Raw genomic sequence first — 20272 nt, 5'->3', positions numbered from 1 at the left:
AATGTATTTAATATAGTAATTGTGTAACCGCTGAAATTTCAAGCTATCGGAAGCAGCAACATGGGGGGCGCAGGCGGCTCCCGGAAAGCCAGTATATGTGGGGAGCCAGCTTTTAAGCCAGTTTCTTGTGCATACCAGGTTAACCTATAACCATAAAGGTTAACTGATGATCTCAGGCTCATCGGTTAACCGTGTACATGATTACACTTTCATGTCCTTAATTCATGCAAAGTTTGACTAAAATTGGTGTTACCTAGCTTTGGGGCAAAAAATATATCAAGCTGTCTATCTTAAAGAATGCAACCATAGCCTTGGAAAGTAACCATTAGATTGTCAGGAAACTCAAAGTGTAAGGCTCCTGCAGAAACAATGATTCAGCCATGTAGCAAGCACATTCATAGCAATGTATATTCAATATATATTTTTATAACACTTGTTTTTTGTCAATACTACACCATCACAGGTAACACTGTTGAAATGCTTATAAAGATGCAGGTTAATCTTTTCTCATTGTTTCATACCTATGCTTTTAACACCATTTTAGAGTAAAACTACAAATTTTAAGTCTTGTTTATTTACATCTCAACACTAAAGTTTATTGAAATGCAAAGAATAATTTTTTTAAAAAAAGCCAAATTGTACATAAGAACAGCCATATTGGGTCAGACCAAAGGTCCATCTAGCCCAGTATCCTGTCTTCTGACAGTGGCTAGTTGTCTCAGAGGGAATGAACAGAACAGGAAATCATCAAATGTTCCCTTCATTGTCATTCATTAAACAAAGGAAAACTAAAGGTTATTTGAGACTGAGTTTTTAGATGAATATCCCCCATGGGAAACAATCAGGAGGAAGGCATGGGAGAATTTGGGAGCTTGTTCTCACAAATTGATGCAGATTCCAGAGAGGGAAAGGCAAAACAGGAGGAATAATGCCTATTTTTATTGGAATTTTTGAAGCATAGCGTTTATATGTGCTACTCCCTTGCCCAGATGTTAGTTTTGGTTAAAAATTGCTAGAGGAGTATTTGAACATTGTTATTACCTACGGCGGGTTTTTTTTTTTCCTTTTGGGTTACTGGTTAGCTTGATGATAAAACTATGTAAACCCTGTAACATTGCTTAAAAGCTCATATGAAAAACTCTTAAATCAAAATGTTCTACAATTTAAGAGCCTCTCTACTGAGAGCACTGACAACAAATTGATACACTTCTTTATAATTACATGCAAAAAACCCCATGAGGTCAGAAGAGGGTTTAGAAGAGCTTGCCAAAAATACTTTATTGTAGTTTCACTTTTGTTTTGAGTGTGTGTGGTGGAGGGGGCGGGGGGTGACGACACGGGGTATCCTATGTGCACCAGTAAATTTGCAACACATTTTGCTATGTATATCTTTTTTTGTTTGTTTTAAAAACTCATGAATTGATTTTGTATCAATTAAGATTTGTTATTTACACCAGTTCAGACCAATTATTCATGCCACTGTCTGAGACAAGGTCCTGGGCTGCAAGAATGAGATGCTTCCCTGGAAGGTGCAATACCAGAGTGGACAACCATTGAACCGCTTCGTAGGGAAGCGTGTTCCAAATCCCAGCAGTTAGTAGTTGACTTGCACACTGAAGCATAAGGATATAAACAGTTAAATAGTACTGTGTAGGGTCCTATAAATCCTAAGGACGGCCCGTATCCTGTGGCAGGTTGTTCTGCTGACTGTTCACATGTGGGGTGTAAGTGACGTGCACAGCCTGGGCAGGGCATGTTACCTCATCACCACCTGGGCTGCAGCAAAGCAGCAGCTGTGGTTTGTGGGGAGAGAGGGTCATAGCCATAAGATGGAGACAGTTGTAGGAGATGGGAAGGGGCTGTTTTTAGCACACTGCCATCAAAACAAGGGGCACCGGGACTTACAGGTATCACAGCACATCCCTGTAGGAGATATCAGCGAAACTGATTGTCACCCCAGGCATGACTGCTCTGGAAGATGGTCCCTGCTCTTGGTAACCCTTTTCCCAGGGCCACTCAGCTCAACCTCAACTGGACCTGGGGATCCCTTCTTTGATCTCCTGTACGCCAAACCCCTACCCCCACCCTCAGCCTAGATCACCCTGCATCTTGGCAACACCCACGTGGCCTGGCCCACCTTTTGCGCTGTTCCAGGCTGCCCCTTTGTCAGCGAGGAGCTCCAGCATGAGTCCACGGCAGTTGAGGCAGGGGCCAAGGGCCTGTGGGGATTGGACACAGAGCAGCAGGAGGGCATGGGGCTGATCTGGAGCCAGGCAGGTTGCAGCACTTGTGGCTGAAGCACCAGACAGCAGTGCATTGGTGGTGCCACCAGGAGTAGCCCCAAGCCACATAGGCTACGTCTACACTACAAGTTTTCTTGGCAAAAAATATGCTAATGAGAGGCAAATGGATTGAGTCAATTTCATTTGCATATTTTCTGCCGATCCGGTTTTGCACTAGGGTCTTTGCACAAAAACAAGCAGTGTAGTGTAGATGTAGCCTCAATGTCTGAGGAGCCGTGGCTGACATCTTACTCACGCGGGGGGAGAGCAGCATCTGGGGCTGGCGCGGAAGCACTTCCCTGGCAGGAGGCCACGCCCCTCCCCACTCACAGACACCAGTTGCCTATGGCAACAGCACCACATACACCATTGTAGCTATGCCCCATGGATGTGCTACACATAATTTTGATGAGCTCATGGGTCTGATTGATGACTCCTCTCAGTGGTTACAAATGTGGTCACAGTCTCTGTACAATATATTAATTCCTCTCCAAACCAGAGTTAACAAGAATCGCTGACCTTACCTACATGGCACCGGAATGAGAATAAGTTTTCATAACTAACATAAATGTGCATGTAACCCACACGCCTATGGGGTGTGATTCACTGTCTCGTGTAGTAGCACTTAGACCACTTACAGCAGAGAGATAAGAACGAGTGAGCTTTACAGCCTAAGCTGAGAACCGGCTGGTTTCATAGTTCAAGCTGTAGAGGTGCCTATACTAAGCTGCAGCGGTCCCAGGTTCTACTCTGCCTGCAGGTGATTACAACCACACACGTGCCTAACTTTAAAGAGAAGCACACAGTGAGAGTCTCTTGCTGTTTGAGATGTGAGTAGTAAGCACCACAAACCAGCAGGTTATGGATATAATAACATCCATACTAGATCAGAGCACAGGTCCATTTTGCCGAGTATCCAGTCTTCCAACAGTGGCCAATGCCAAGTGCCCCAGAGGGAATGAACAGAACAGGGAATTGTCAAGTGATCCCTCCCCTGTCATCCATTCCCAGCCTCTGACAGACGATAGGGACACCATTTCTGCTCATCCTGGGGCATTGATGGACCTATCCTCCATAAATTTATCTAGTTCTAATTCATCTAGAACATCACACTAGAATTAGGGTTATACTCTGGGGCTACGTCTACACTGGCCCCTTCTTCGGAAGGGGCATGCTAATTTTGAACTTGGGAATAGGGAAAAGCGGGGGATTTATGTTAGCTTATGAAAATTGCATTCCTCTCTTAGGACTTGATGCTTTTCACTGCTGAGCACTCTGAGCTCCCACTGATTTTGATAGGGCTTGGGACTGGACAAGATGTGCTCAGCAGGATCATGGATATATCTTAACCTTGAGCCTCAGTTGCTGTATCCAAGATCTTTCTATGTTGGTGGACTCCACAGAATGAAAGGAGGCCATAGGGGCTGGCAGCCAGATTCCAACCCCATGGGACTAGAATTGTTACTAGTTCTCTGGGATTAGGATCTCCCTGGGAATGGGGTTTTCCCTTCTGTGCCGATATGACAGAAGGTGTAGAATAAAATGGAGCATAAAGGGCATGAAATGAGCTTGACCATACAATGTATTTTGCTTGCTTAATTTTAAATCAGAACAACAAAACTGCAGGTTGATGTTGATAACCCATATTCCTCTTTTGTGGGGTGCCCAGGGAAGCAACTCACAGCCCTTTCCTTAAGACTGTCTCTAGCAGTGGATCCCAAGGAGCAGCTCCATGCTAGCAAGGGAGAACCACAGAGACTATCTACAGCTGCGTTTCTTTGACCAGCCCCTCCTAACCCATCCCCTGTTGTTCAGCTGCTCTAATTGCAATACAAGGGAGCCATTAAATATGCATAAGGAGAAAAAGAACATTCCCGTGCCTTTTATAAATAATTACTGTTCTGTATAGAGTAAATGTTGAGCATAATTACTGCAAGAGAATAAACAAGTTAGGACAGTTTGCAAGAAAATGATAGTTCCCCATATTCATTAACAGCCTGATCCTATGAGGTGCAGAGTGCTGCTCTGCTCCTGCCGACTTGGGGGACTGGGGAAAAGCTCTGCTGCTCTGAGGAGGCAATTTGCACCTGAGTTGGAATAGCAAGAGCTGACATTTATGACTGGGTGTTCAAACAGAGATCATTGCTTTGGCATTAGCAGTGACGCAGCACAAGATACACTGGCACGTGTGTCCTGCTGGAACACCAGCTATTTTTCTCTGTTCATCTCCTTACATTCCTTTAACCCTGTGCTTATCAGAGGAAAGTGATGGCTTTCATTGGTGGTACTAAGGAACACACCTGAGATTCAGTAAGAGTGAAAAGTGCCCTTGCTATTTGGCAGCTCAGAGACCAGCACTGTAAACAGTGGGGCTTTGCTCAGCAGAAATTCAGAGCTGTAGCTCAAGCAAAGCCTAGAAGCCAGTGTTCCCACTAATTCTTTCCATGCATGTGTGGAATACATTTTGTTAAGTGTAGCGGAGCCAACAGCTTCCTGCGGGCCCCTGGCAGAAGGAGTGGAGCCTCAGGCAGAAGGGGCAGGGGAGGGGCAGATAGTGCTCAGAAGTGACCAGAGCACCGTGCAGGCTCCCCTCCCCACTCCAGAGCTGTGTGGAAGTGGCGCTCACACACAGATTTAAAGAGCCTGGCTCCAGCTGTGCTCCTGCCTCAGGTCCCTTTGAATCCCAGACTCCAGGGCAATTGCCCCTTTGCCGCCTCCTCCTCCCTGTTGCTGAGCCTAGTTATGTGCTCCAAGGCCTGTGCAGATGTGTGTCACCAGTAGAATCACATGCTGCCGGCTGTATGCACTCTGCTAATTAGCTGGGTGGCATTTGAATCTCTCCTGGGTGGCCGCTCAAGCATTCAGCTTACAGATGCCTTTTCAACTGTGGTTACTTTGGGGCCTTGTGTAGAATTCCTTTATTCTAATCACAGAGAGGTAGGACTCCAAGACACATCAAGAGGTCACCTAGTGAGTTCAGCCCCTTGATGATGTCTTTTTATCTGGCTTGGCATAATAGTGTGGGTTGATTTATTATTATTTATTAAATATTATATTTTATTATTACCGTCTATAATTATAATTGTTTTCTGCAGTGCCTGAGCACCATAGTGTGACGGGTTTTATCAATAAAAGTTAGAATTTCTCCTCTTTGCTTCATGACCAAATGTTGTTGATTAAGACACATGAACTTTGCATTGCATGCGACTAAGCATGCAAATCCAGTGACTGCACATAAACGAGCCCTTTGAATAGTAATTGTGAATGTAAATTAGACACATTTGTCTGTCTTTTGCATGTATGTTTGCACATCAAATGCCTTCAAAATCAGACCTTGCCTTTTAGAAAGCCATCCGGGGCTCTGGGGAATTTCCAAATTCCACTTTCTCTTTTAGTCCACTACTCTCCTCTTCACTAAATTCTTTATTCCAATAAGCTGTATTAAAGCAATACTATTTTCTTTTGTCTTTCAGATCCAGAATGGGCATCCCATACCCTAGGAGTGTTTATCTGTTTAAATTGTTCAGGGATCCATCGGAATATCCCACAAGTCAGCAAAGTGAAATCAGTTCGTTTAGATTCCTGGGATGATGCTCAAGTTGAGGTATATGTTTTTTTTTTTCTTTTGAAAGTCACAAAAATGTGATCACATTTTTGACAAGTTTAAACAAGCAACAACTACGTTGGGCATATTATATTTTCTCCCATATAAATCTTGACTCTTTTTTTAACTGAAAATTGCAAATTTCAAAAACTTTTAACCAGTCCTGCTGGTGATTCACTATTGCCTCCAGTATGTTGACTATTTAGGGCTTGAAAGCTCTCGAATCCCATTTTTCAAATTAGGCTCTTACCATGACAGAGACCTTAACTATTGTCTGTATGGAACCCTCCTTAGCTAGCTGTGGTGCTATAATAGTCAATAAATTCACCTAGAAAACCTGTTGGCTCTTATGTGCATCGAGACATAAGGCAATTGTCAATTTCAGCATGAATCTTGTATTGGTGTTTTTTTCTTCAAAGTCCCAGCTCTTCGAGTCATGTGATATAAATATGAAAATGAGCTTTCTTTTTCTGCCTTCATGGCTATAAGTTAGAATACAGGAAGCCATATAAAAAAACCCTAAATGTTGTTAATTTTAGAGACTTGTGATTTTTATGCAAATGTCATGATTTGGATGCTTTACTCATGTTTTATGGATACATAAGAATATCCAGGAGAAAATGCAGCTTCATGGAGAACAAAGACTAGTCTTCCTTGTAGGGATGTAAAATCCTGTTTAATTCACTAACTGATTAAACACATTGTTTAACTGGTTAGCAGATTAAAGGGGGGGGGGCACCTGCCCTGAGCAGCCCCACCTCCCGCCTGTGGTTGAGCTGGAACACCACCTCCTCCCCTCCCTTCTTCCCTCCCTCCCCCCGCCCCCTACTGCAGGCAGGAGCTCATCAGTCAGGATGCTGCAGCAGGCCCCCTGCGGGACTGGAGCAGTCCCCTGTTTGCAAGTTAACCTTGGGTATGTCTACACTACAGCACTAATTCGAACTAGTGCATCTAGACTTAAAAATTAGTTCGAATTAGCGTTTTGCTAATTCAAACTAGCATGTCCACACAGAGTAGACCCTGAACCGAGGTTAAGGATGGCCGGAAGCAGTGCCGGCAGGGCATCAGATTAGGACTTACAGTGTGGAACTGCTGCCGAGGGCTGTGCTTAAAGGGACCCGACCCCCCCCCCCCCCACCCGGACAGACAGTTCTCAGGGGTTCCCCACTTGCAAAGCAGTCCTGGCTTGGAGTGCCCTGAGTGCCCACACTCGGCACATCACAGCACTCGGCCATCAGCCCGGCTGCACTTGCCGCAGGCTGCCATCCAGAGTGGGGGTCAATCAAGGGGCTTCAGGAGAGTTTCCACCCCGAGGAGCCCTCAGAGCCAGCCCAGTCCTCCCCATCGGGGGCTCGTACCCCATTCCTCCCTCACCTCCTTCCACTTACCCCTCCCTAGCCCCCCTTCCTGATGTACAAAATAAAGGACACGTGTGTTCAAAAACAGAAACTCTCTTTATTGAACAAAACTTGGGGAGACTGGGAAAAGGACGTGGGAGAGGGGAAGAGAGAGGGTGGGAGAGGGGAAGGGCAACTAAAATGATCAGCTTAGAAAAGAGGAGACTGAGGGGGGATATGATAGAGGTCTATAAAAGCATGAGTGGGGTGGAGAGGGTGGATAAAGAAAAGTTCTTCATTAGTTCCCATAATAGAAGGACTAGAGGACACCAAATGAAATGAATGGGTAGCAGGCTTCAAACTAACAACAGAAAGTTCTTCTTCACAAAGCAAATAGTCAACCTGTGGAACTCTTTGCTGCAGGAGGCTGTGAAGGCTAGAACTATAACAGAGTTTAAAGAGAAGTTACATAAAGTCATGGAGGTTGGGTCCATTGAGTGCTATTAGCCAGGGGGTAGAAATGGTGTCCCTGGCCTCTGTTTGTGGAAGGCTGGAGATGGATGGCATGAGACAAATGGCTTGGTCGTTGTCTTCGGTCCATCCCCTCTGGGGTACCTAGTGTTGGCCGCTGTCGGCAGACAGGCTACTGGGCTAGATGGACCTTTGGTCTGACCCAGTACGGCATATCTAAGCTCAGGGCTCAGGGTCGGGGGTCTCACTGGACCACATTGATTTTCATGCCAACCTGCTCCTGGGTGGCCAGGCTGGCAGCTCTCCTGCCCTAAACGGCCACTTTCCTGTGCCTAGTGCGGAGGTTGTGGATGAGGTCCACGATGTCTGCACTAGACCAGGTGGGCGCCCGCCTCTTGCGGACCCGGGCAGGCTCCCGGGAGCCGCCGGGCAGGCTCCCGGGAGCCGCCGGGCAGGCTCCCGGGAGCCGCCAGCCTGGTCCCGGGAAGAGCTGGTGGCCGGCTCGAGCTGTGCCAGGTGCAGGGTCTGCTGGCTGGGTGCTGGCAGGCTTGCACCTGGCACGGGCACCATAGCCAGCCCGTGCCCCTTTAAGGGCTGGGAGGGGGGCAGAAGCGTTTCCCTGGTGGTGCCCAGAGTGGCCACCAGGGCAAGCTGGGGAGGGCTAGCCTCCCACTAGTTCAAATTAAGTGGCTACACAGCCCTTAATTCAAACTAGTTAATTCGAACTAAGTGTTAGTCCTCGTAGAATTAGGTTTACCTAGTTCGAATTAAGCGCACCGCTAGTTCGAATTAAGTTTGAACTAGCGGTTTGCATGTGTAGCACCTATCAAAGTTAATTTGAACTAACGGCTGTTAGTTCTAATTAACTTTGTAGTGTAGACATAGCCCTTGACCGGTAAGCCTCACCTTACGGTTAACTGATTAAACCTTCACATCCCTACTTCCTTGTGACGCTGACTTGGGGTAAGACTTTGGCCAAGTCACGGAAGCCTAGGGTTTCAAAAGTGAGCACTGACTCTGATTCTTCCGTTCAAGGGATCAGTCGGGGGGATGTTGGGCATGATTTTTTCAGGAGTGATCACTGATGAGCATCCAGGCCTCTGTTGAATTCAGTTGGAGTTGTGGGTGCTCAGTACCACTGAATATTACGCCCCAGAGGTCTTAAGCTTGTCACCCAAACTCTGAGGCCACTTATGAAAATACTGCAAGACATCTCGGCTCCACTGAAGTCAATGGGGTGAGAATTTCATCCCTTGATCAGACCCTCTCTGTGTCGCCTTTTCTCTGATTGTGAAAGAGGGGTGGTGACATAGGTGCCAACACAGTGGGTACTCCAAGGCTGGAGCACCCATGGAAAAAAAATTAGCACTTACCAGCAGTCAACTTCCTCTTTCCCCACTATGCCTCCCACCTGCTGACAGCCCCACCAGTCATCTCTTCCCCCTCCCTCCCAGCACCTCCTTACTGCCATGAATCAGCTGTCCATAGCATACCGGAGGAGTTGGGAGGGAGGGGGAGCGGCAGGGATGGGCTAAACTTATGGAAGGGGGCAGGAAGAGGTGGGGCAGGAGTGGAGTTGGGGTGAAAAGGGACAGGGCAGGGTGGGGCCTTGGGGGAAGGGGTGGAGTGGGGGCAAGAAGTGGTGGGGTGAGGGCATGGGGACTTGAGGGTAGGGATGGAGGGGGGATTGAGCACCTCCAGGGAAAATTGGAAGCCAGCACCGGTAGTTGGTGATACTTATCAACTCACTTTTGTGCATTTGTTGGTGAGAATTTCAAGGGTCCTTGTCAATATAACTCTTACTTCCTTGTATAACAATAAAGCCTGAATTGAATTAAGACACAAAGTAATTGCCGAATCCAGCACATCATCATGCACCATCTGCCATGGGGGGGGCTCTTCCAGGAGGTGTAGGTTACTGGAGTGGCTTTGCACAGAAGTGTGTCACCCTTCATTTTGATGCTGATCACTTCATCGTATGCAAGCAGCAAAAATAGGAACAGATTTCTTTAAAGCAACAATATAACCAGAGAGTCTTTTTCTGAATGTGTCATCTGACTAGGGTAGAAACACTAGAGAACAGATTCAGTGCCGGATTCTGCCCTCGAACAGGCCCAAATAAAGACAGAACATGGCCTGGAGAATCCTTCAGTGTGAAATGGAAGAAACCTCCTGTTAGTTATGAGCATTGACCTAGTATTAGGATCACAGTAGGGATCACACATGTGACTAAGGGCAGAATTTGGCCCCAGGAATGTTATGGGGATGAAGTATCCAATCTTGATGGAAGAGAGATTTTTCCCATGTCTGTAGCAGCTTCTGTAATCAACTGCCTGATAAATGATGACACCGACTAAGAGAGATGGAAATTCACCTCAGGAGCAGGTGGACCCTGGATGATTTGGGGGTTGCTGTGTATGAGAAACAGACTGCCCTGGGCCATTCCATACCAGAAATACCTCTGTTAGTGTCACAAAAGCAGATTTTTATCTTCTGTGCCTCTTTTTCCCTATCTGTAAAATGGACATAAGGATACAATATAGCAACAGATGAAATGAATGGAACATCTACAAGATGCTTTTTAATTCTCTGATGTAAAGTGCTATAGAAATGCAGTCTATAGGACCTATCTGCCAACACATGATTACAAGACCTAGCATGTGCTTCCAAAAGTAGTCCCAGTGGAGTGCTGTCATATGTGTATGCAGAATTGTATACTATTACTACTCTGTAGAAACAGATGAAGAAACTAGAGTTAAAATTGCTTAATTTTTTTTGTTTTGTCTCTTACAGTTTATGGCTGCAAATGGAAACAATGTAGCAAAAGCAAAATATGAATCCAAAATACCACCATTTTATTACAAGCCAACATTTTCTGACTGTCAGTAAGTAACTAAATATCTTTGCTGGTAAACAGCATTTATTTGTTTGTGCAGCTGCAGCCTCTGTAATATTTTCGTTTTTATGGTTTTGTTTTGTTATGAATTCACAGTGAAGTTTTAAAGGGCCTTGAGAAGTTCCATTCCTCTGGATTTATGTGGTAGGCTACTATTGTGCATAAGGTTTTATTTAATAACTACAGTTAAATGGGGTATGGAGGAATCAATAGATTGTTTATTCTCCAGACCCTTCCAAATTTCTAAGGTTAGATGGGACGTTGTTTCTTTCCATAACACAAGAAGTAGGGTAATCAAATGAAATCAATAGGTAGTAGGTTTAAAACAAATAAAAGGAAGTAGTTCTTCACACAATGCACAGTTAACCAGTGGAACTCCTTGCCAGAGAATGCTGTGAAGGCCAATACCATAACAGAGCTAGATAAATTCATGGGAGTGGACAACAGAGGAGGTTTAGCTATTCTGTTCATTCTACACAGTACTATGCGGGTAAACACACACTGTGGGCTGGGATTCTTGGAGTGGTAGAATCCAATGTGGCTAAGGTGCCAGAGTAGGTCCAAAATGACCCTGCTCCAGCACTGCACCTCAGGCTTTCCTGGGGAGAGCCTAATGCGGGCCAGATGCTGGCAGTGTTTCAACCACTGTGTTGTCTGTAGTTGCTCTGAGCAAAATTAGACAACACTGTGTTTTAAAATACACCTGGGCTACATCTAGACTGGCATGATTTTCCACAAATGCTTTTAACGGAAAAGTTTTCCGTTAAAAGCATTTGCGGAAAAGAGCGTCTAGATTGGCACAGACGCTTTTCCGCAAAAGCACTTTTTGCAGAAAAGCATCCGTGCCAATCTAGACGCGCTTTTGTGCAAAAAAGCCCCAATCGCCATTTTCGCGATCGGGGCTTTTTTGCGCAAAACAAATCTGAGCTGTCTACACTGGCCCTTTTGCGCAAAAGCTTTTGCACAAAAGGACTTTTACCCATAGTATTTCCGCAAGAACACTAGATCGTCAGTGTTCTTACGGAAATTCAAGCAGCCAGTGTAGACAGCTGGCAAGTTTTTCCGGAAAAACTTGCCAGTCTAGATGCAGCCCTGGAGCCTTCAGTGCAAATGTCCTCCATGTGCTCCGTAGCACTCACTCAGCGATTATGTGCTTTGGGTGCTTACATGACAGCTTATTAAACTGCCTTAGCACTGTCAAGAATAGTCAGGCAAGCATCCATGGTTCCTAGTGAAACCGGGGGAGGCTTTTAATAGCATTTAAATTCTAGGTGATGTACATGAGTGGCCACGAGCAAGCGACTGTTAGAGGTGGAGTAGGACAGGAAAAAAACCCGTCAGGCATCTGGCAGCCCACAGGAATCCAGGTCAGGTGTTCATTACTCACATTGATTTTCTACAGTGCCTTGCCACCTTCCTTGGCTGGGAGCAGAAGCACTGCAAGCAGGGAAAGAGGGCTATTCAGGAAACAGTCGCACATGGACACAACAGTTGCAAGGCTGCCTGAGCTGTTGTTGACGTGTGTGTGTGGGGGGGGGGGGGGGAAGTTGCCATGGGGCTCAGTGATTTAAAAGAGCCTGGGCTATGGGCTGCCATTGCTGCTACTGCGGCAACCAGAGCGCTGAGCCCTTTCTCTTGCCACTGGACCCCTTTCGGGCGCAGTCCAGGTGGCGCCAAGGGCTGGCAGCTGGGGGCGCAGCGTGGTCCAGGCAGTGCTTGAGGGCTGGCTACTCCTAATCCTGCCTTTTCTGCCCAAGGCTCCACCCCTTCCAGGGGCTCAGAGCTGAGCCCCCCTCCCCACATCGCCCAAGGCCTGGCGAACTCTGTCTCCAGCCCTGTTCACATGGCTGCTCCTGCAGCCTCCGATTCACAGGATCGGTTCTTCTGGTAAAGGCTGCACTCTGACTACTTGTGCTATGGGCAAGGACTGCACCGCAGGGAGGGAGCCTCCCAGCCCTGGTAGACAGGGTCCCGCTAGCTGGGCTGGATTTAGTATGCTAAAAACAGCACTGTGGACAGTGCGCCTCGGGTGGTAGCTGAAGCAGTGGCTGGAGCCCTCAAGCCAGGGGTGCCGGCACAGAAGGGCTAAAGGGCCATGGCCCCATCGCTTTTAGAAGTGAGAGGACATAGCCTTATGGGTAAGCAGGGGGAGGGGCAGGGAGGAACAAGTAGCCTGTGGGACCTGGGGGAAGAGGTGGGGACCCGGGAGTAGGCTCCCGCCCTGCCCATGCTCCACCCCTTCTCTGAGGCCCCACCCTCTGCTCACTCATTTCCCCCTCCCTCTGTCACTCGCTCTCCCCACCCCCACTCACTTGCTTATTTTCACCAGGGTGGCTCAGAGGGGCAAGGGTATGGGACTTGGGAGTGGGTAAGTGCTTGGGGCTGGGGGTGCGGGCTGCAGGGTGGGGCCAGAAAAGAGGAGTTCAGAGTGCGGGAGGGGCACCAATCTGAGGCAGTGGGTTGGGGTGCAGGAAGGCTCTGACGGGGTTGGGGCCGGCCGGGATGGAGGAGGTTAGAGGGTGGGAAGGGGATCAGGGCTGGGACGGGCACTTGGGGTGAGTGAGAAATCCAGCTCGGGGTGCAGACTCTGGAGTGAGGCTGAGGATTAAGGGTTTGGGGTTCTGGGCTGGCAACGAGGGGTTCAGAGAGTGCAGAGAGGATAAGGGCTGTGGTGGGAGGTGGAGTGCAGGGGGGGGGGGCAGGGCTGAAAGCTCCGGGTGGTGCTTACCTCGTGCAGCTCCTGAAGCAGTAGCAAACTGCTCTCCAGCTCCTACACAGAGGCATGGCCGGGGTCTCTGCATGTTGCCTCATCCGCAGGCACCGCCCCTGCAGTGCCCATGGGGAGCTCTGCAGCCAGTGCTTGGAGCAGGGGCAGTGCGCGGAGCCCCATGTCTGCCCCTACATGTGGGAGCGGGCGGGCGACGTGCTGCTGCTTCTGGGAGTCACATGGAGCCAAGACAGGCAGGGAGCTGCACCACCAGCCAGACTACCAGCAGCCCAGTTGGCGATGTTGGAACCACTGGGGTCCTTTTTCGACAGTCATTCTGGTTGGAAATCAGACTCCTGGCAACGCTATACAGGGGAAGAGGCGAGGAGGGTGGAGAGAAAAGGCGGGGCTTGGAGGAAGAGGTGAAGTGAGGTGGGGCCCCAGGGTGGGAGGGGCAGGGCAAGGATGGGAACACAATGGGAAGGGGTGGGGCTCCACTTTTCAGGGGCTTCTGTCCCTCCTGCCTCAAACCCACCTGGCCCCGTCTGCACATAGGTGGCTAGCCGAGTCTCTGGCAGAGCTGCAGCATTCACGCTGCTCTCTTTAGTGTGCTCACTAGAGCCTCACTATTGTGAGTTTGTCTGCCTGAGCAGGGAGATGCAGTCCCAGCTGCAGCATAGGCATAGCCCAGGTGAGCGGAGGGTGAAGGAAGGCTATCAATACTTGTCAACAGAGGTCAAGATAAGCCTTAATTTGGCCACACAGCTGGCTGCAAAGTGACTGGAAAATACAGAAATGTCCCTTGTATATGGCTTTACTTTCTGTGGATCTAAATGCACACCTTCCCTCACTACTTACCAGCAGCAAGGTGTTCAGTAAGAGTTGTAATCCTACTGTGGTGACACTGGGTGGCTAGGCATGACAGATGCTCTGTCAGTGGTCACCAACCAGCAGATTGGGATCTACAGTAGATCTTGGAGCCTCTGACAAGTGATCCTGACAGGTTTGGCCAGGAATCTATCAAGTGCTGGCATATCAGTTGCCCCTCCGCCCACTGTCATGCTGCTCCTGCCTTCTGCTTGGAGCTGCCTCCCCTAGGAGCCTCCTGCTTGCTGTGCAGGATGTGGGAGGGAGAAGAGGGAGGTTCTGATGTCAGGGTGTCCCTCCTCCCCCACCCCCGCACTTCTGTACTCCCACACAGGGCGAAGAGGATGGGGGGAGGAGGGACACCCTCCTCCCCTTTCTCACAAACACACACAGTCCTTCACTCTCATCTCCCAATCCAACACATATGTGGGTGGTGGTGGTTATTTCTTTTACTGCTTGCAAAGTGTGTTGGTTTTGGTTTGTGACCAGTCTGTGCATTTTATAATTTTCATTTCTCTCTTACGCTTAAATTTAATGTTTTGAGTAGTGAGTTCTAAAATGCCTAAGCTGTCATGGCTGGAGTAATTATCCCTATGGTAACTGCTGCTCCTGGAAGTGGCTGGCATGTCCCTGCAGCCCCTCACCCCCGCCCTCTGAGAGGCAGGGGGGGGGGGGTTCTCCACATGCTGTGCTTGCCTGCAGGCACAGCTCCTGCAGCTCCCATTGATCAGTAACAGGGAACCGTGGCCAGTGGAAGCTGTGGGCTCAGTGCCTGTAGATGAGGGGCAGCACATAGTGCCATGGAGCCACTGCTGTACATGCCAGCTGCTTTCAGGAGTGGTGCAGGGCCAGAGCTGAAGTAAGCCTGCCTTACCCCCACTGCTCCACTGCCTGGAAGCTGTCTCAGTTAAATGGTGCCCTGCCAGAGTCTGCTTCCTGACTCCGTCTCAGCCCTGAATCTCCTCTTGCACCCAACCTCCTGCCCCAAACGTGAGTCCCCCTGCGCTCAAATTCCTTCCCAGAGCTTGCACCGTGAAACGCCTCCTGGACCCCAATCCTCCACCCTGGGCTAAGCCCAGAGCCTCTCCCACACGCCAAACACCTTGGCCCAAGACCAGAGCATGCACCCCAAGCCCCTACCCGGCTTGGTGAAAGTGAGTGAGGATGGGTGAGGCCTCAGGAAAGGGTGGAACAGGGTCAGGGCCTCAAAGAAGGGACGGGAAGGAAGTAGGGCCAAGGGGTTTAGGTCTGAGGTAGATCTTACATTGCACTTAAATTGAAAGAGTGATCTTGTGGTTAAAAAGGTTGGAGACCACTGCTCTAAGTCATATCTACTGTATCATTAAAGTTCTTTAGACAGATTTTGATCTTGATTATTTCAGGGTTACACTGATGAGAGTAAAAGCAGCATCAGGCCCTTCATCTTTAACAATCAATCAGGCCTGCCAGTGGGGCATGGGAGAGGGAGCAAAGGGGGCAGTTGCCCCAGGCCTAGTGATTCATAGAATTGTCCGGGACCTCGAGAGGCCATTGAGTCCAGTCCCCTGCACTCATGGCAGGACCAAGTACCATTTAGATCGGGGCAGGCAAGATACGGCTTGTAGGCTGGATCGGACCCGCCAACCCTTTCCAATCTGGCCCGCACCCATCCTGCGTCAGGGAGTAGCACTGCTCAAAGTGGCTAGCTTCCTCCTGTGGCTCTCTGCTTTGTGGGGCGAGAGGGAGGAGCTTCAGTGAGTTTCCTCCACCCCAGCAAAATCTCTCAACTCCTAGTGGCCAGAAATGGAGATGTTTTGCTGGGGGCAGAGGCTGAGCAGCACAGTTTCTCAGGTCCCATTGGCTGGTTTCCACCCAATAGGAGCTGAGAAATTTTGCTGGGGCAGGAGCAGCATGGAAAGCTTTTCCCTCCTGCAGCACAGAGAGCCAGGTGCACAGCCAGCAGTGTGCGGCTGCTGGGGGTGAGGGGAAAGTCTGCCTGAGAGTGCTGCTTAGGTACGTGCCTGCTGGCCAAAGCCTGCCGCTGACACCCCACACCTTCCCGCACCGCAACCCCCTCCAGACCCTGCAGCCCCCTTCCCTCCTTCCTCCAGGCCAGAATCCTCTCCTGTAGCCATACCCCCTACCAGACCCTGCACCCCAATCCCCTGCCCCAGGTCACAACCCCCTCCTTTACCCAAACTTCTTTGCAGACCTCATACTCCCTCCTGCCTGTCCCTTACCGTGAGCTCCCTTTTGCATCTAACCTACATCCCAGACCTCGCACCCCCTCCACAGAAATGTGCGGGCCTTGACCATTTACCAAAATCTTGAGCTACGTCTAGACTGCAAGCCTCTTTCGAAAAAGAGCGTCTAGACTACAACCAGTCTGGATGCTCTCTTTCGAAAAAAAACAGTTTGCATTACAAGAGCACTTTCGAAAAAAGGCGTTCTTCCTCGTAAAACGAAGTTTTCTATGCTCAAAAAAACTGCCACATTCTTTCAATTTACTTTCTAAAGAACGCGGCAGCAGTCTAGACGCAGGGGAAGTTTTTTCGAAAAAAGGCCACTTTTTTAAAAAAAAAACCTGTAGTCTAGACACACCCTTGGAGGCATAAGTTTCACGAGGCATAAGGGAGTGGTTGACAAAGGCTTCCCCTGTCGACTGATCTACGTCTTGGCTCGTGCGCTGTACTGACGATCAGCTGAGCCAGCACAGCACAGTGGCCATTTTTATTTTAATGAAGCTGGGGATATTTAAATCCCCGCTTCATTGACTATGTTGGGTAGCCTATTTTACATGCCTCTGTCGGCAGAGGTATGTAGTCTAGACATACCCATGGGTTTAAATAAGAGAATAAAATACCATAGGCTGTTGCCATACATGGGGTGAGAGGGGAGATCAAGAGCTTTCAAATCAATCTACAAAATTGCTGTCGCCCAGTAGGGTCCATGCCTGGATAGTCCTATGGATAGAAACAGTGGTAATGATAGGTAGAAAAAAGTGGCTTCTAATGTCATTGCTGTTGTGCAATTATAAGTACTCTAAAAATGTGTTCAGTTATTTAAAGAACTGGAAAAACAACTATGTATATTTATTGATTTTTTTTTTTCAGGTTTAATGACATCAGTTTTTATATAGGTAGTTGCTCGCTTGTTCTATTTGTTTTTGTTTTTTACCTAGCTACCAGCCCTGCAAACCCTCTCTGGGCCTTGAAAGTGATGCTGAGGTAGGGTCTTCCCTGCCCATGCAACAGCTGTAGTCGCATCAATAATGGGGCATCTGTGTGCCAAATTCTGCCCAATATTTTTTCCTCTTGTCTATGCAATCCCATTATTTTTAGGTTATGCCGTTAGTTACAACTGTGTAACACTATTGGCTTAAGTGAATTTACACAACTGTAACAGACAGCAGTTTAGAAAGCCATTCTGTGTATGTCTACACTACAGAGTTTTGTTGGGGAAAAAGTTTTTCCGACAATACTTGAGGAATGGCCCTACTGCAATTGCGTTCTTCCGCAAGAAAATCGAAAGACCAGAGGGGTTTTTCTGGCATTTGTAATCCTCATTCTATGAGGAAGAAGCCTTTTTGCAAAAGAGCTCTTTTGCAAAAAGGCATGTGTGGACGGGGAAGAGAGAGTTCTTTCGGAAGAAGAAGAAAGAGGAAAAAGGACAGGTGCCCTGGTGGCCATTCCGTCCATAGCAATCACAGCTTACATGCGAGAGAGCGTCCATTCAGCCCGGACTCTCTCTTTTGAAAAAGCTGATTGCTTTTTTGATGCACTTTTGTAGTGGTGACACTCTCTTTTGGAAGAAGTTTTTTCAGAAGATCTCTTCAGAAAAAAGCTTCTTCCGAAAGAAGCCTGCAGTCTAGAGATAGCCTCTGTTGATGTTTTGCAAACAAAGGTAGGATCCAGCTCACACACTCATAGCTGGGTCGCCTCCTCAGGTCTCACAAAAGTAAATACAGTAGACCCACATCTATGTCTCTGAAGGCAGCAAGTATAAAACCATGCATAGAACAGATCTGCTATGAGAGAAGTCTGTCTACACATTCACTTTTGGGAATCAAAGTGTACTGTTAGGGCAGAGCCAAAGCCCAGTGAAGACAAGGAAAGGACTCCCATAAACTTGAAAGGGCTTTTTAGGCCTATTAAGCCAGGCTCTAGTGGTGTGTTTTAACTTGTGTTCTGCTTTCTAGTCATGCCATTGTGGTCCATCTGTGTTAAGCAACTAGTAAGAATGACTTTGAGCTCCGTAGAGGTGTAATTGTTTTGAGTACCCGTCTCACCAGCCCTGAGATACCAGTCGTGATTTGTGGAGGACTATTGCTTTATTTGTTGTAATCATTTTTTTTGAGACACAGATAAAGAAGCGAGAACTCCTGAAACCATCCTAAGTGGGCATTAGCTACTGTTGGCAGCCAAGCGACAGTGACCTTGTCTTCTATATTTTGTATAGCATTGAGCGTGGTTTTGGGGCTTAATAAATCATCAGGATATGGAGGATCGTGGCAGGTCATTTATCTCTAGCAGGCCAGATTCTTATTTTAGCTTGGTCCCATGTCTACACCATAGTGAATTTTCCATATGGGCCCTTTAACAGGTGGTCTTTAAAAAAAAAAAAACCTACATGGAATTTTCTGCCCTTCTTTCCCCTCATTTGTGTTTTTGTGTCTTGAAGCAAGGCAGCTTTTGCACAGAAAATTGACTTTGAAAATTTGCTTCTCCAGCCTGTTACAAAGGGTGCTATGTAGGGACTGGATGGTAACCTAATCCACAGGAGGTCTATGTTAAGTCAAAGACTTAAATCCTCCATTCTTACTTGCCTCTATGTTTTATCAGTTTTGTAGTGTGAACACATCCCATTAGGAGTCTTTTCAAGTATCACCTCAGGTACAAATTGCAGAGACACATGCTACAACACAGACACCAATTTGGGGCTACTACACCTCGCCAGACACCTCTCCTACATGGGGCTTAAGTTGCACTGAGGAGAAGCAGTGAGGTCCAATGATCATTCCTGAGAATCAGGAGAACTGGGTTCTAGTCCTGGTGTATCACTGACTTGCTCTATAATCATTGACAAGTCCTGTACAATCTCTGCCTGTGTTTCCCAATTCAGGCTCTGTCTGTTGAAAGGGTAAGCTGGCACAGGTGGTCTTTTGCAAAGTGTTTGTACAGTCCCTAGCACAGCAAGGCCCTGGTCTGTGTTTGGGGCCTCTATGTGCTCTTTTCATACAAATAATCAAGGAATGATAGGACTGAAAGGATCTTAAGAAGTTATCTAGTCCAGTCCCCTATGATTATGGCAGGACTAAATGCTATCTAGTCCACCTCTGACCGGTATTTATTTGGTCCATCCCTATGCGATGACTTTAGCTGAGCAGGCGTGTTTTACTCAGAGTCTGAGTGTTTTTTGTTGGCTTGTCTGTCTTCATATCTGTGACACGGAAGCTGGAGAGAGACCATTTTATTCAAGGGAAATTGGCATTGGGCTACAGCAGCATTGTGGCAATGCAGTCAAATACAGTTTGTCAGACTGCTCCAAAATGGAATGTTCTAGTTGGATTGACCCGATATTTTATTTTGGTGTTTCCCAACCGAAACTTTACGTTTTCAGCCATAAGTTTATGGGCTTTCTACAATAAGCATGAATGTTCCATAAAAAACTTGCTTGATGAAAATGAAATTTTCTCATCAGGTACTCTTCATGGGGAAAATTGCCCTATTCTCGAACCAGTTCTTCATTGGACACGTCTGATGTTTTCGCTTTATGTTTTCAATTAAAAATAGCTTTCAGGAAGAGAGGAAGATTATCTGTTTTTTTTCCTGTTAATTTCACCAGCATAAATACGTTTCCCCTTAAAAAAAAATCATTGGACTTGTCCTGAGTCTGTCAGTTACTTGTTTCATTTTAAATGGCTTCTGACTCTGAACTAAAGTGGCTCAACTCGCTCCATTTAGAAACTTTGTGCCTGTCTGTTTGACTTGAAGCCTGTCTGTTTGACTTGCTTTGTCAGTGGCTCATTCTTCATTTCCATAAGCAAACAGTAAATAAAATGTTTATGAGATTTGGAGTATGGATGTGTAAGTGTAACTTTGTACACAGATAACCAATGAGGTTGGGCTC

At 47.6% G+C, this 20272-nt stretch overlaps 1 protein-coding gene across 1 annotated transcript in view; it reads left to right on the top strand.

Moving 5' to 3' along the window:
* ADAP1 (ArfGAP with dual PH domains 1) overlaps window positions 1-20272 on the top strand; it is a 127826-nt gene that overhangs the window by 12761 nt on the left and 94793 nt on the right. Inside the window, exons 2-3 of the mRNA XM_006112840.4 lie at window positions 5756-5886; window positions 10488-10579. Coding sequence (XP_006112902.2) covers window positions 5756-5886; window positions 10488-10579 — 223 coding nt within the window. The remainder of the gene's footprint in view (window positions 1-5755; window positions 5887-10487; window positions 10580-20272) is intronic.

Source organism: Pelodiscus sinensis, chromosome 15, assembly GCF_052426305.1.
Source record: "Pelodiscus sinensis isolate ZL-2025 chromosome 15, ASM5242630v1, whole genome shotgun sequence".
Classification (NCBI taxonomy): domain Eukaryota; kingdom Metazoa; phylum Chordata; order Testudines; family Trionychidae; genus Pelodiscus; species Pelodiscus sinensis.
Note: the sequence above shows the minus strand (reverse complement) of the source record. Positions and strands in the feature narration are given on the sequence as shown.